At 57.1% G+C, this 14,514-nt stretch overlaps 1 protein-coding gene across 5 annotated transcripts; it reads left to right on the top strand.

Moving 5' to 3' along the window:
- Window positions 1-1,901: 1,901 nt before the first annotated feature.
- OSGIN1 (oxidative stress induced growth inhibitor 1) lies at window positions 1,902-13,951 on the top strand. 5 transcript variants are annotated; one of them, XM_037040296.1, is made up of 6 exons: window positions 1,902-1,919; window positions 7,779-7,883; window positions 9,144-9,280; window positions 10,095-10,286; window positions 10,519-10,610; window positions 12,677-13,951. In XM_037040296.1, exons 2-6 carry the CDS (start codon window positions 7,817-7,819, stop codon window positions 13,623-13,625), a joined length of 1,437 nt encoding a protein of 478 aa, XP_036896191.1. In that variant the 5' UTR covers window positions 1,902-1,919; window positions 7,779-7,816; the 3' UTR covers window positions 13,626-13,951. The 5 variants fall into 5 exon arrangements, with proteins under 5 accessions (XP_036896191.1, XP_036896195.1, XP_036896193.1 ...); XM_037040300.1 differs by lacking the exon at window positions 1,902-1,919 and adding an exon at window positions 4,171-4,308; XM_037040298.1 differs by lacking the exon at window positions 1,902-1,919 and adding an exon at window positions 5,372-5,501.
- Window positions 13,952-14,514: the final 563 nt, after the last annotated feature.

Genomic DNA, 14,514 nt, shown 5'->3' with positions numbered 1-14,514 from the left:
TCACTTGTAGAATAAGAGAATAATAACCCATCACATTTTTACTGGACTAGTGTATGGATCAAATGCAGGGGTCCATGAAATGCCTTACAGTGTGGTCACCTCATAAGGGGGTGGCTGCGGGGATAGGCAGGTGCTTCAGGAGAGTCCCTGGGCCTGACACTGCACCCGAAACAAGAGAAGCATTGTTCCCTAGTTAGTTTCTTGCCTTCCTTTTTCTTGAAGGTCCCTAGACTCTGCAGTAGCATCCTGGATTTCAGCCCCAGCTCTGCTGCTTGTGCTGTGTGACCTCAGGCTCAAGGTTGGCTTCTGGGCCTCACCTGTGTATAAAGAAATTTCTGTGCACAGTGCCCAACTCCTGGAGGTGCCTAGCAAGTGATAGAGCTAGAGGAACCACCAAAGGGAGAGGAGATGAGGAAGGCAGATGGGAGGAGGGGCCTGGAGTGCTTCTAGGATTTCTTAGGGAGTGAGGAATGGTGGTTTGTACACAGGGGCAGGGGAGAGCCATTTCAGTACCAGGAGCCCCAGACAAGCTCCCTGAGGCCACTCTACCTTCCCTTCCACTGGCTCCCCAGCTCCCAAGCTGTTGCAGGAAGGCTGGGGGAAGCCTGGAGGCTGCAGGGAGGGGGCCGCCATTACTGAGCAGGGCAGACTGCTGAGTCTGAGCTCTCCACACACACCAGGTCCCTTCCCTGGGCCGCACCTTGCAAGCTCCACATTGGCAATACCAGTGCACAGATGGGGAAACTGAGGCTCACAAGGGCAGTGTCACACTGACCAGCCCCTTGTCATGCTCCCAGGGGACTGTCCAGGCCGCTTAGGACTGAGTGAGTTCCAGGACCACGGGGAGCCTTTCAGTGCCAGCCCTGGGGGTGCCCCGCTTGGCGTAGGCAGCCCGAGGCCCGTGCCAGCACCGGAGGAAACCTGGTGAGAGGAGATGTGTGACTAAAGGTCCCAGGAGCCACGTTAAACAAATTTAAAAAATTGGGTGACATCAAAATTGAATAGTATATCTTTTTTAAGCCCAAATGTCCAAAATATTTTCACTTCAACATGTAATCCATGTAAAAATTATTAATGAGACATTTATACTTTTTTTACAGTACTCCCTCTTTGAAATCTAGTGTGTAGTTAACACTTACAACTGGATTTGCCAAATAAAATACAGGCCGCCCAGGTAACTTTTAATTCCCAATAAGGTATGAAAAAATTAGTGTAAGTATATTCCAAATACGGCATGAGACATATCCATGCTAAAAGTGTATTTCTTGTTTTTCTGCAGCTCCATGTTACCTGGGCCCCTGTGTTTTTATTTGCTACATCTGCCACCCTATTTCCTTTCCGTCTGAATTCAGAGGCTCACACTTCAGGAGTTTCACAGTCCCCTGAACTCCTGGTGCAGAAGGGGATGGAGCAGGCCTGGCGGAACTGGGGTGCCCGGTGCGGTCTGGGAGCACAAGTCCCCTGGGGCCAACCTGCTCCTCCCCTTTCTGTGGCCCCTCTTCAGCCACCACCCCTTTGTCTGTCCGTGACATGATCTGTCTTTGTCTTAGTCGACCTTTCTGGAAGCAATCCAATGCTTTCTATTTCCAATAATCTCCTGGCCAATAAACAGGTGGCAGGGGAGAAAGTCCACATCTTGTCCACAATTCTCTATATCAGCAAATTTTCAAAATCCAGACGACTGGTCAGGGCCAGCGTGGGTGGCAGGGCAGGTCGGGGAGGAACAGGCCAGAGCCCCTCCTTCCTGGGATTCCCCAAGCCTTGTCCCCCCACTGTCATGGCAGTCTCTGACCCTGGGGTGTCTCTCTCTGCCTCAGTTTACACACCCAAAGCACTGGGCAGCTGCAGACCAGAGCCCTGGGATGGGGAAGTGGAGCCGGAGAGGTGGCTGCTGGGGGAAGATGCAGCCTGCACCAGAGGTATGTCACCAAAGCTGGACAGCCCCCCTCTCCTGGGCTCCCCGTGTGGTCAGACCCCCACTGGGTCCTGGTCTGCATGTGGGGCATGGGTTCAGAGTGGCGGTTGGTAACGAGGCCATGGCTGGAACAGAGGCCCAGAGAGGTGGACCTCTGGCCCAAGGCCATACAGAACACCTGCTGCATAGCTGAGGCTGGAGCAGGGGGCTTCCCTCTAACTGCCCCCCACACAGACACACATGCTATGTGACCCCAGGGGTCACTGCTACCAAGGACCCCAGGGGGAAAGGACTATGAGTGCCATTCTCCCCTGGATGACATGAGGCTCCGAGGACCTCCCTGAGCTCACCCAGCCCATAGGGCTGAGCCCAGAGACCAGCCCTCACCACCCCCACACACACACCCGACACAATGGCAGGTGCTGCTCAGCCTGGACCAGTCATGAGGCGTGTGGGGCCCAGAGCAGAATGACAATGCGGGACTGCTTGCTCAAAAATTGTTAAGGATTTTCAGGTGATGACAACAGTGCATTAAACCAAGTGCAGGGTCCTTCTGAGAGTGAGGTCCTGGACACAAGGCATATATACCCAGGGCCCCCAGGGGACAGGGCAGGCAGAAGGGTGTGGCCCGAAGCAGGCCTGGCTCTGTGCCAGCCGCCCTCCCACTCATCTCCCCAGCCAGTGAGACCCTTGGCCGTGGGCCCAACTGGGCCTGACATGTTCCCTAAGCCCAGGGCCACACTTGTTGCTCCAGCTGCCGGTGCTGCCCCCCGCCCTCTGTTCGCAGTGTGCTCATGCCCAGCTGCCTTTGCCCTCCTCTTCCCTCTCTCTCTCCCTCTCTCCCTCCCTTGCCCCCTCTCTGTCTCTCTCCCTCTCTCTCTCCCTCTCCAGGTCCCAATAGATCTGTGCATCTTCAGAGGTGCCCCACCCCCATCCCCGAAAGAATGCTGCAGTCACTCCTGGTCCCCTGTCATCACCAGCACCAGGACAAGGAGAGAAATATCACCTCTGGCACAGGATGCAAGGGGCACTCCAAAAACCAAGAAACATAGTGCGTCCATGCAATATTTCCAAAAATCAAAAGTAATGCCCAGTCCAGGGTGAATGGAATAGCGAGGCTGCAAAGATATCGTCAGTGTTCTGACTTCTTGCCGCGGCTTCCATGTGGCTCAGCACAGTCCTGCTTCAGACCCCATCTTTATTTGGACTTCTAATATTTTGTTAACCATGAACTTTATTGCATTAATTGTGATTTTTTAAAATTTGCATTAAGATATTTTCTTGATCTGTGGGTGTTTGGGGCACCTCCTTGAGTTTTGCATGCAAAGTGAGCGCTTCACTTGCCACCCATGGGGCCCCATCCCTGGGGCAGGGCTGGCCAGAACGTTCCCAGATAAGAGGACGACACACAGGGGACAATCACATGGACAATGAAAATGACAGCTAATGTGCACACGGAGGTCTACGGGCCAAATGCTACCCAACTCCCTCCCTCCCTCCTTTCCCTCCTCCTCAAGTGCCTACTATGTGCTGAGCAGTATTCGAGACTCAGGATAAAACAGGCAGCGTTACACTTCCCTACCCACACAGAACCCACATCCTGGTTTGAGGAGAGACACAATAAAATAAGCAAGAATCAGCAAAATGTGAAGTGCGCACTGCTCCGTGCTGAGGAAAAGAAACAAAGAAAAAAGATAGAACCAGAGAGCAGGCTTCACGGTTCAGGCCAGGTAACCACGGGTGAGGTCACTTCAATGCCACTCCCACCCCAAGTAAAAAAGGCTGTCCCATTTTTCAGATGAGGAAACTGAGCCAACTTGCCCAGGATGTGGCAGAGCTGGGCTCTCAGCTCGGACCACACGGTGCCAGAGGGCGTTTTGTGGGAGGGGGAGCAGCTGTGGGCACCAGTGGAACCAGGTAGGACGAAGGAACGGAACTGTCCACTTTAAGGTGCTGCTCTCCATTGGGCAGGTCTGTCTCCTCCTCCCTAAGGGGAAAGTCCAGGTTGGCTTGTTCAGGGGACCCTAGTCCTCCATTCACTGACTGAGCCCCAAGGGTAGGGCCAGCCTGGTCGTCCCTAGTCCCTCTGCCACACAGACTGCCCCATGAGTAGACCCCTTTAAGGCTGGCCCTGGGGCAGGCAGGATGACTGCCAAGTTCATTCATCCAGGGGCCCCTGCTGACTCATGCTTATGAAAGTGATTTTCCTGGCCCCGCCCACCACCCGCCTCTTTCCAACCCTTGAAATACTCTCGCTTGCCCGGGCCTTTCACAATCTCTGAGATCCCCAAGGGGTAATGGTGGACCTCCCTCGGCGGGCACCCCAACCTCCTGGTCCTCACAGTGTCTGACCAGGCGAAGCTCCCTGGTCTCCTTCATTCCCTGCTCATCAGGTGAGTGGCCTCGGCACGACACAGAGACTGGGAGTGGGACGGTGGTACGTCCTGAATAGGGGTGGCAGGCAGGATCCTGGAACCAGGGCAAGGGAATCCCCAGGTGGTCCTGGGAGGAGGCCCACCCTGACTTCCCAGGCTGGCATGATTCTCCTCACCCCCACCCCTGCCAGGTTTCCCCTCCCAGCCATGACTATCTCTAGGTGCCTGGCAACCCCAGCTGGACAGCTGTCCTGCTGCCCACCGTCGGGACACACCCTGGCCATGTGACACGGCTCTTGGCAGGAGAGAGAGAGGTGTGGCCACCCCGGGCATGCTGCCCAGTGTCTCTAGGCCACCAGGCTCCAAAGCCAGACTAAGTGCTTCCCTCTGGGCCCCCCACCTCTCCTGTTCAAGTGGGGCAGAACTCGCCTCACCCAGTGCCCAGCATGGCCTGCACCATGGGTCCCAGGGACTTGGCCTCTCACCGAAGGCCAGGTGCAGAGATCAGGGAGCCCTGGAAACCTCGGAGTCTCGGGGCTCCCGGTGGGGGCGACTTGGTTGGCAGAGTGCCTCTTCATCCTCCCCCTGCCACAGCCTCGTGTCACTTTCTTGGTGGACTGACAGGCATCGGGGGAAGGATTTTTGCTTGTGTGTGGTCTCACCGTCCTGGGCAACCAGCAAGTCACCTCCTTCCTCCTGACCTCTGGTCCTCCCTCTGGTGAGGAAAGCCCATGAGCAAAGGGCCACCAGAGGTGCTGAACCCTGCAGCCACGCAGGCGTCCCAGAGACTTAGAGCAATTTGAAGCCCGATGGCCTCAGAGGCACCAATGCGGCGCACGCAGAGGGAACATGGTTGGAAGTGCGATCATTTCAGTTTTGCTTACGCTTATCTGCTTTTGCGAATTTGAATCCGTTTTTAATGTTAACTTTCCTGAGATGACATTTCCCATCTTCAACCAGAGGGGCTTAACCAAAAAGTTATCACTGAAAATGGACTGCTTTGGCTCCACGAAGCTAAGAAGTGTAAAAGAAATGGGAACAGAAAAACTGTCGAAGTGCCTGTTGCAGCCTGGCAGTGGGCCTTCCTCTCAGGCCCTGTGAGCCCTGAGCTGCTCAAGGTTTCCAGTGGCCATATCGCTGCGCAGGAAATGACCTCTCCAGTCGGTCCTGGGTGGTAACCTCCTGTACACGGCATCCAGAAGCTTCTGGGAGTGAGCACTGGACCTGGAGTCCAAAAGTCCCGGTGGTAAACGGGGCCCCTAGGCCCCCTGTGCAGCATGACAAGGGCCACCAGTTCTGGTCCCCCACCTGTCAGCGAGGGTGCCTGCCTGTGCCCTCTTCACTGTGGGATGAGAGGGGTGAGAGCAGCAGGAGGTGGCGGGTGGCCTAGGGGAAGGTGTGCCAAGCCAACTTGGAGCAAGTTGGCATGCTCACCTGGGAGGACAAGGATGTCTCAGTGGTCTCAGCCCACAGAGATCAAATGCTAGTTCCGGGGGCGTGGCCTCGCCTCCCCCAGCCTCAGGGTTCTCATCTGTAAAGTGGGTTACTGTGAGGTTTAAAGGAGCTAATGCTCAGGGGGCATTTAGCAAGGACATCACACATGTCCCCTTTGCTGTTACTCCTGGGGACAGTGAAGACAGGGAATGGGTGCCCCGGGGCTGTTTGAAGGGACCAGGAGAATGAGAGGAAGAGTTCTGGAAGCTGCAGTCCTATTTGCAAGAGCCGCTGGTGGTTACTGAGAAACTGTCCCATCCCAGCTGGGATGTCCGCCCCCTGGACGCACCCCCTCCCCAGCCCCCAGTGCTGGGAGAGAGCCTAGGGTGAGCGGGTGAGCTGGGACGGACGCACGTGCTGCACTCAGCTGGCCAGGGAGGGCCGCTGGCAGGGAGCTCTTGCAGCCTGACACACTGCACTCCGGAAAGTGGCCTGAGCTCACTCGAGCTCAGCCCGTGCGAGCCAGGGCAAAACTCCTCACACACCATGCAGAGCTGTAGGAAGCTTGCTGGGCCTCAGTTTCCCCATCTGCAACATGGCAATGATTGTAAGACTACCTGTAACAACCCGGTTGAATAAAATTAAATTAGCTAATGTACATGGAGTGTTTAGGACATACTTGGTAACCAGCCAAGTCCACAGAAGACCAGAAATGTTAGCTGGTTGTAATGAGTGGTGGTGGTGAACCCCAAAATCCTCTCCTCAGGCACACAGCACAGGCCCCTGCAGAGAGCCAGACCTGAGACCATGCACCCTGATGTCAGCAGGATGCCGCCTTTTGCTTCCTCGGGGAGATGCTGGAGGTCACAGGCTCACCCCAACAGGAGAAGGGGGCTGTCGCAGGGACTAGGCCCCACTGAAGCGAGGAGCCCTGCCTGCCAAGTGGCATGGCCCCAGGCAAGGCCTTGGCACCAGCTAGCCCTGCGCTTAACAGCCTGCTGATTCACACGGAGAAGCTTGTGGGGCCTCTCTGAGCCCTGGTTTACACGTTGTTAAATGGGACAGCAGCATTAACAGTGCTTTCTGCACCCAGTCAGTGTGAGGAGGACTTGAGAAAAATGTGTTAGATACCCAGTAGATAGCGAGTGCTGAAGGCCTACCCATTCCTCACACACTCACGAGGGTGTTGCTTTGTGGGGCTCAGGATGGCAGGGCTGCTGCCCACTGGGTAAGGCCAGGCCCTGTTAGCGGGGTTGGGGCTGTGGAGAATGTGGGTCTGGACTCTCCAGCAGCAGCTATGCCCTAACAGGGTTTGGGTCCCTTCAAGTGATTTTGGCCTATGGCCAGCAGGGGGCGCAGATGCTCCAGAAATGAGCAGGTTTCCAGGCATTCACCCCAAATCAAATTACTCCAGGTTTCCAAAGTTCCCTAAGTCCATGTGTTCCTGCCCAGCTCCTAGGGCAGGCAGTGAGCTCAGGTCTTTCCCTCCGGCTCCAGGCAGGTGCTTCACATATATGACCTCACTATCCCCAGCAGCCCTATGGGGTTAGGGACATTATTCCCACTTACAGATGAGGAAACAGAGACCCAGGGACGTCCAGGAACGGGCCCACGGTCATCAGCTGGGAAGCACCTCACTGGGGCCAGGTAATGGCTCCTAAGTCCACCAGGCTACACCCAGATCTAAGGGCTGGCGGGCACAGCTGTGCTGAGCAGGGCTTGTTCTTGGGGCTGGGCAGAGGAGGCCCCATGAAAGGTGGCTAATAGGCTTGGGGTATTACTACTGCCCCACTGGTGAGATGGGGAGAATGACCCAGGCTCAGAGAGACAGAGGAGACCAGGCTGGGAACCCTGCATGATTGGGGGGGGGGGAGGGCTTGGCTGGAATAGAGCAGGTATGAGGAAGCAAGAAGGGAGAGGTCAGGCCTCCTTATATGCCTCAGGGAGGACCTTGGACTTGACCCCAAGGGCCACAGGAGGACATCTTATACGAGGTAAGGAACAAAATGAAACCCAAGTCTCACCCAGTGGCCCTTCTTTCCCTGTGCCTCCAGGCCGGCTACCAGCACCAAATCCCCCGCCAGCTGCAGCCATGAGCAAGTGGACAAAGGACCACCTTGGCACCGGCAGCCCGGAGCCCCTGGAGGTCGTCATCATCGGTGAGTGCCGCCCTGCACGGGGGAAGGCTGCGCCGAGCTCTCCAGGGTGCCCCTGGGATCAAGAGGTCAGGGCCTGGGCCAGGCCCGACCTGGCCTTTCTGTTTTTTTACAACCATTATCTTTAAAATACTCCACTGAGTGTTCACTGTGTGCTCAGGGGTATGTTTACCATGTATGAAACATTATTTTATGTAACCCTTCCGATAACCCGCAAGGCAAGAGCAGCCAGGGGAAGGCCCGGTCCAGAGTCTATGTGGCCCCGGGCACTCCCTGTGCCTGGCTCCCCGCCCGAGGGTCAGAGTGCGCGGCTGCTGCTTGTGGTCCTGTCCTCAGGTCTGCCGAGATGGGGACAGACGGCCCCTCCTCCATGCAAGCATCAGGTTGGACCACATGACATGTGGTTTGTTTTTGTAAGTCCAAATGGTTGAACATCAGCAGTTTTATGTGGTTCATTCTTTTATAATGCTGTACAATGTGTAATATTCTAAATGGCACAAGATAAAGAAAGAGGGGATAATAAGAATAGAAGCAATGTCATGAGGTTAATTGCCCAAGAAATGACACAGATAAGCTGTGACTCACTCAGATGTGGGGGCAGGACACCCACAGGTGGTTCAGCACCCTTCCTGAGCACATCTCCCGAGGCCCTGAGGCTCACCGCACCCCCCCCACAGCCGAACACACAGCAATCTGTGCCACGGTATTTCACTCCTCCATCTGACCAACCAGGCTGTCAGCTCTAGAAGGACTGGACTCGTTCTGAGTTAGCTCATACTCTCCAAGTAGCTGTGTGACCACTGGCAAGTTAATTAGCATCTCTGTGCCCCGGTTTCCATCCAGTATAAAAGGAGGAAAAGCAAAGCAGGTGCTCGCTGCAGCCACTGGAGGAGCCAGTGGGAAAACTCAGGCACTCGGGGGGCCTGGCGTGGCAGTCACAGCTGTCGGCTTATGATTAATTTGTTATCAACATGCTTGACACAAAGCTTGGCACACAGTAAGCATTCAATAAAGGTCAGCAGTTACTACCACAAAGTTGTCGTTTCAGTAGTACAGCTCCTGGCACCTAGCAAGCTCTCAGCTACTTTTAGTGATCGTTAGTATAGACCGTGCCTGGCACATGCTAAAGGCTTTTAATAGATGTTTTCTTTTTATGAATGAAGAGTAATTCCATGACCGAGTCAGGTCACAAACAAAGCCCTAGGCAGCTGTGACCTCCAGCATGTCAAAGTGCTGTCCTCTGACCCTGCCTTCTCTCCCCAGGCAACGGTCCTTCGGGCATCTGCCTGTCCTACCTGCTCTCTGGCTACACCCCCTACATGAAGCCGGACGCCGTCCACCCACACCCCCTGCTGCAGAGGAAGCTCCTGGAGGCCCCAGGGGTCTCCATCCTGGACCAGGTGGGCCAAAGCTCTGGAGGGGGGGGCATACCCCTCTGGGGGGCTCTCCCAGCTTTCGCCATGCAGAAACCAAAGCCTGCGTCTGTTAGAAGCAGGACCAAACACGGGTCAGAGAGGTCACAGAATCAGCCATGGGAACTGAAAGAGAAACCGGGACTCTTTCTTGAGATCTACAAGTGCCACATCAGCTTGTCCGACCCCCCTGGACCAGTGGCTCTAAACTGGGGACCCTTGGCAGCACCTGTAGACCATGTCAGTTGTCACAACTGGAGAGGTGCTGCCACTGGCCAAGAGGGTGGTGGCCAGGGGTGCTGTCCAACGTCCTGTTATGCACCAGACGGCGCCAGCCACAGAGAGCACCCCGCCCAGAGGTCGGGGCGCCCAGGCTGAGCCTCCTGCCCAACTGGGCTCACAGAGTCCCCGGCCCCATGCCCCTCGCCTCCCCAGAGGCCACCCATCATGCCCCTCCCCTCCAGGCAGCCTCCATCCTCTGGGCCACCAACCGCCCCCCTCGAATTGGCGGATGAGGAAGTAAGCCACGTTTGGTCCCGATCAGCATTTTTCAAAACGCTTTCCACAGAACACTAGTTGCTCAGTTAACACACTGAGAAGGTGCTCCTGTCCAGTCTATCTGAGCAACTCGAGGTCGGCAGGTTAAACTGCTGCCTTGTTGGAGCCTTTAACACGCCACTGTATGCTGTGTCTTCAGAGAGGCAGCCTTTCCCCGCCTCTCTGACCGCCCCATATTAGGATGGGAAAGCAGGACCTGGCAGCCTGCCCCTGGTGGCCCCTCTGACCTGTGCCCCCACCCCAGGACCTGGACTACCTGTCCGAAGGCCTTGAAGGCCGGAGCCAAAGCCCTGTGGCTCTGCTCTTTGACGCCCTTCTGCGCCCAGACACGGACTCTGGGGGAGACACGGAGTCCGTCCTCACCTGGAAGTTCCAGAAAGAGCAAGCCATCCCCCACGTGGTCCTGGGCCGGAACCTGCCTGGGGGGGCTTGGCACGTAAGTGGGCCCGAAGGGGTGCAAGGGGATTTGGGCCGAGCCTACGTGAAGTCTTGGGGAGACTTCCTCCCTAACTCAGGGTTCAGACTGTTCTGTTCCCTACCTTCCCCTATTCACTGCCCCCACCACTCCGCCCCCCCATTTCTCTGTGAGCTCAGGCTTCCTGCGCCCTCCTACCTAAGTGGGTTGAGGGCTAGCAGAGGCCTGAACTGAAGGACGCCTTTCCACACAGTCCATCGAAGGCTCCATGGTGACCCTGAGCCAAGGCGAGTGGATGGGGCTGCCGGACCTGCAGGTCAAGGACTGGATGCGCAGGAAGCGAAGGTGAGGCAGCCCCGGGAAGCCCGGGGTGGGCAGGGAGGACCCGGGCCCACTCCCTACCCTGAGCCCAGGAGCCAGAGGCAAAGGGGCTCCAGGGCTCATCTGGTGGGCCTTTCTCGGACCCTGAGGGGGGGGGAGGCTCCAGTGGGGAAGGGACTTGCACGGGCCCACGCAAGAAGCACTCAGCAGAGCTGGGCTGACCCAGGTCTCTCGTCCAGTGTGCCCTCTCCCTGCTCCCCCGTCCTCTGGCCTCCCTGCTGCCCCACCCCCAATCTGAGCCTGGCTTCCTACAATCTCTTTCCTTCTAGGTCAGCTAAAAGGACCCACTTCCTTCCTTCCCTTATTTATTGCTAATGCTCTTGCATTAGAAACACAACCACACTACAGAAAATTGAAAATTGAGAAAGGAGACACTACTCACCCACCTGGGGTGTTTTCTCCCCCCGCTGTTTCCTGTCCCTTAACGACCTCACTGTGCATCACCAGCTGCCCTGGAGAAAGAGATCACTGAGCAAATGTGTCCCAGCCCCTGCCCACCCTGGGGCGCGAGGCCTGGAGTCGCCCAGTAGTCCAGGCAGAGGGTCACCCCCTGCGGGGTCGTCTGCCCTGTTTCCTCCACCCTCAGGGGCCATGACAGGGACATGCCACCCCCACCCAGCAGGCACTCCGCCTCTCTAGGGTTCACTGTCCATCTCTCTGACGCTCCTCCCCGCAGGCTTGGTAGGAAAATGCCTGACACACCGCGGTGTATTAACAGGCAGGAGCTCAAATCTCACACATAGACGTCACCCTTCTACATCCAACTTCTAAAATTGACCATTATGTTCCAGCGTTTCACAGGGCAGTGGCAGCATTTACAACCACCTTTTTCGGGGCCACATAATATTCCCTGGGGAGGGCGAGTGACTCCACAGCCCACTTCCTGTGTCCAGCGCCCTGCGCTCAGACGCTGGAGCCAGAAACCTGGCAGACCCATTCCCTGCCCTTGAGGTGCTGCCTCGGGTCCTAAGTCACTGCCCCGTCATGGAGCTTTCATCCTTTCTAACCAGCCATTTCTATAAGTGATACCAAGGTGACATCTTAGCACAGGCCTTTAAAAGAGAAAAGTGGGGTGAGAAACCCCAGAATGGTTTCCCGAGTTCCAGTTTCAGTAGCAGACTGACGAGGTGGGCTGACTGCGGTGGCCTTGGGGGATGTGTCTGTGCGTTACTTAGGATTCTCGTTAAGTGAGTTCATCTCTAACAATATGTCCACAACCAGGGACAGTGCCTTCCCTGAGGGCACCCGGGCAGACACAGGGAGGGGCGGGAGGGTGCTGCAGCCCAGACCCCGACACCAGCCACACTGGCCTGCTGCCCGAGACCGTGGTGACAGTGGGGATCGAGATCAGGAGTCCTGGCTGGTCCTGAGTGTGCTGGGGGCTGGGCTATCGGGTGCTTTACAGGGGTTACTTTTGTAGTCGGCCTTTTCCCCGAACTACATCATGCAAATAGACAAGTCCACAGCTCCCATGTGTACAGGTGGATGAAATTCCTCAGAGTGGACGCACCTGGGTCCAGCCACCTGGACTCAAGAAATAGACCCCCTTCCCCAGCACTCCCCAGGCCCCTCCCGGTGCCCACCCCCTCTCCTCCCCAGAGGCAACCACAGTCTTGACCTCTGACTCCATGGATTAGTTTTGCCGTTTCTAAATTTGTGAAAATGGAATCCTACCATATTTATGGTTGATACTGTTTCATCCTTAGAGGTAATATTAATGGTGGCCGACCCTTTCACGTCACTTACTGAATGTCAGGTTCTCTTCTAAGCTCTTCATTTATATCACCATCATCATCCTCACTTTGCAATGAGGAAACTGAGGCAGAGTTTCAGGAAACAGCTCACTGAGGCAGGGGCAGGGCACAAACCCAGGGCGCTCGAAACCACTGGCCAAGTGTTCAGGCTGCTGGGCGCGCAGCCATAGCCAGCTCCAGGGCCTGGAGCCAGCCTGGTCATTCCCTGTTCCCCGTGATCTCACCCCCCACCCCGTCCACTCTCTGTCACTCACCCTTCCGTGTCCTCTCCTGCAGAGGTCTTCGCAACAGCCGAGCCACTGCCGGGGACATTGCTCACTATTACATGGACTATGTGAGCAAGAAGGGCCTGGGCCACAACTTCGTGTCTGGTGCTGTGGTCACAGCTGTGGCATGGGGGAGGCCGGAGCCCGGTGACGCTGGGGCCCGAGACCCCAGACCCCTCTTCCAGGTGAGCGGCTTCCTGACTGCCGAGGACCAGAGCCAGCAGCCCTTCTCCCTCTGCGCCCGCAATGTGGTCCTGGCCACAGGCACGTCGGACAGCCCGGCCCGGCTGGGCATCCCCGGGGAGACCCTGCCCTTTGTCCACTATGAACTGTCAGCCCTGGAGCTGGCCATCCGGGCAGGCGTGCTGACTCCAGCCTCGGACCCCATCCTCATTGTCGGCGCAGGGCTGTCCGCGGCCGACGCGGTCCTCTACGCCCGTCACTACAACATCCCCGTGATCCATGCCTTCCGCCGGCCCGTGGATGACCCCGGCCTGGTCTTCAACCAGCTGCCCAAGATGCTGTACCCTGAGTACCACAAGGTGCACCAGATGATGCGGGAGCAGTCCATCCTGTCGCCCAGCCCCTACGAGGGCTACCGCAGCCTCCCAGAGCACCGGCTGCTGCTCTTCAAGGAGGACCTTCAGGCCGTGTTCCAGGACCCCAGCGGCTTCCAGAAGGTCTTCTGCATCTCCCTGGTGCTGGTCCTCATTGGCTCCCACCCCAACCTGTCCTTCCTCCCTGGGGCAGGCGCTGACCTTGCCGTGGACCCTGAGCAGCCACTGAGCGCCAAGAGGAACCCCATCGACGTGGACCCCTTCACCTACCAGAGCACACAGCAGCAGGGCCTGTATGCTATGGGGCCGCTGGCCGGGGACAACTTCGTGCGGTTTGTGCAGGGTGGGGCGCTGGCAGTGGCCAGCTCCCTGCTGAGAAGGGAGGCCAGGAAGCCGCCCTAGCACTCTGCCCAGCACCCTCATACCTAGGCCCTAAAGAGGAGGGGAGGTCACCACAGCCCTGCTGACACACATTGAAGGAGGGGGCCTTTCCTGGCTCCTGCCGAAGTTTTCTCGGATGAAGAGGAGTGAGAGCCCCGGATGCCTGGGCTCAGGCAGCGCTTGGGCTGGGAGTGGTGGCTGCAGCTCTGGGGAGGCCCAGACCTTCGGTTGGGGGGCGGGGGGTGCCAGTGTGAGTGGGGCCACCAGGGCCAGGTGGGCGCTGAGCCAGCATTCCAGGCCCACTCCTTCCAGAGTCGGGTTCCAAATAAAGCCAGCACCTGCCTCTACTCACCTGTCTGAGAACTCTGTACTTGGGGGAAGGCCCAGTGTCCAGGAGGCTGCTCTAGGAGCTGGGGGTGAGGGGAGGGAGCAGCATAGGGCCGTATGGGAGGAGGGCCTTGGGCTGGGGGTTGGGAAACGAGGGACAGTGCTCCAGGTGTGGCAGATAAGGCAGCTGTCAGAGGAGTGAAGGGAGGGTGAGGAATGGAACGCCAGGGAGGCTTCCCAAGGCCCCTCCCACTCTCCCTTGCAGCGCATTTTGCCTTTCAACCCTCAGGAACACCCTACTTCCTTCACCTGGCCCAGGGCCTTTGCACAGCAGCCTCAAGCCCATTTCCCCTCCTTTCTTTACCCCTTCCTCCTCTTTCCACTCTCTCAGCGGAAGAATCACTTGCTCAAGGAAGCTCCTTCTGATACAAACCCCTCCAGGAGCATCAGGGCAAATTCCCCGCTTCCCCGCTCATGGCCCAAGGTGCCACCTCCTCATAGCAGTTCCGTTTTAAAGGTTCATTCATTTGTGGAATCTGTCCAGTTTCTGGCTCTGCCCACTCGGATGTAAGCTCCAGGAGGC

This window comes from Sturnira hondurensis, unplaced genomic scaffold (genome assembly GCF_014824575.4).
Source record: "Sturnira hondurensis isolate 20B ecotype Veracruz unplaced genomic scaffold, ASM1482457v3 Scaffold0002597, whole genome shotgun sequence".
Lineage (NCBI taxonomy): Eukaryota > Metazoa > Chordata > Mammalia > Chiroptera > Phyllostomidae > Sturnira > Sturnira hondurensis.
The sequence above is the reverse complement of the archived record's forward strand: the minus strand, read 5'-3'. Positions and strand labels throughout refer to the sequence as shown.

Excerpts from the sequence above, each read along its gene's own strand:
- OSGIN1 (XM_037040297.1), top strand. The coding sequence starts at position 7,580 with ATGATTGGGGGGGGGGGAGGGCTTGGCTGGAATAGAGCAGGTATGAGG. Across the intron at positions 7,884-9,143 it reads CCTGGAGGTCGTCATCATCG|GCAACGGTCCTTCGGGCATC; the intron begins GTGAGTGCCGCC and ends TTCTCTCCCCAG. Across the intron at positions 9,281-10,094 it reads GGGTCTCCATCCTGGACCAG|GACCTGGACTACCTGTCCGA; the intron begins GTGGGCCAAAGC and ends CCCCCACCCCAG.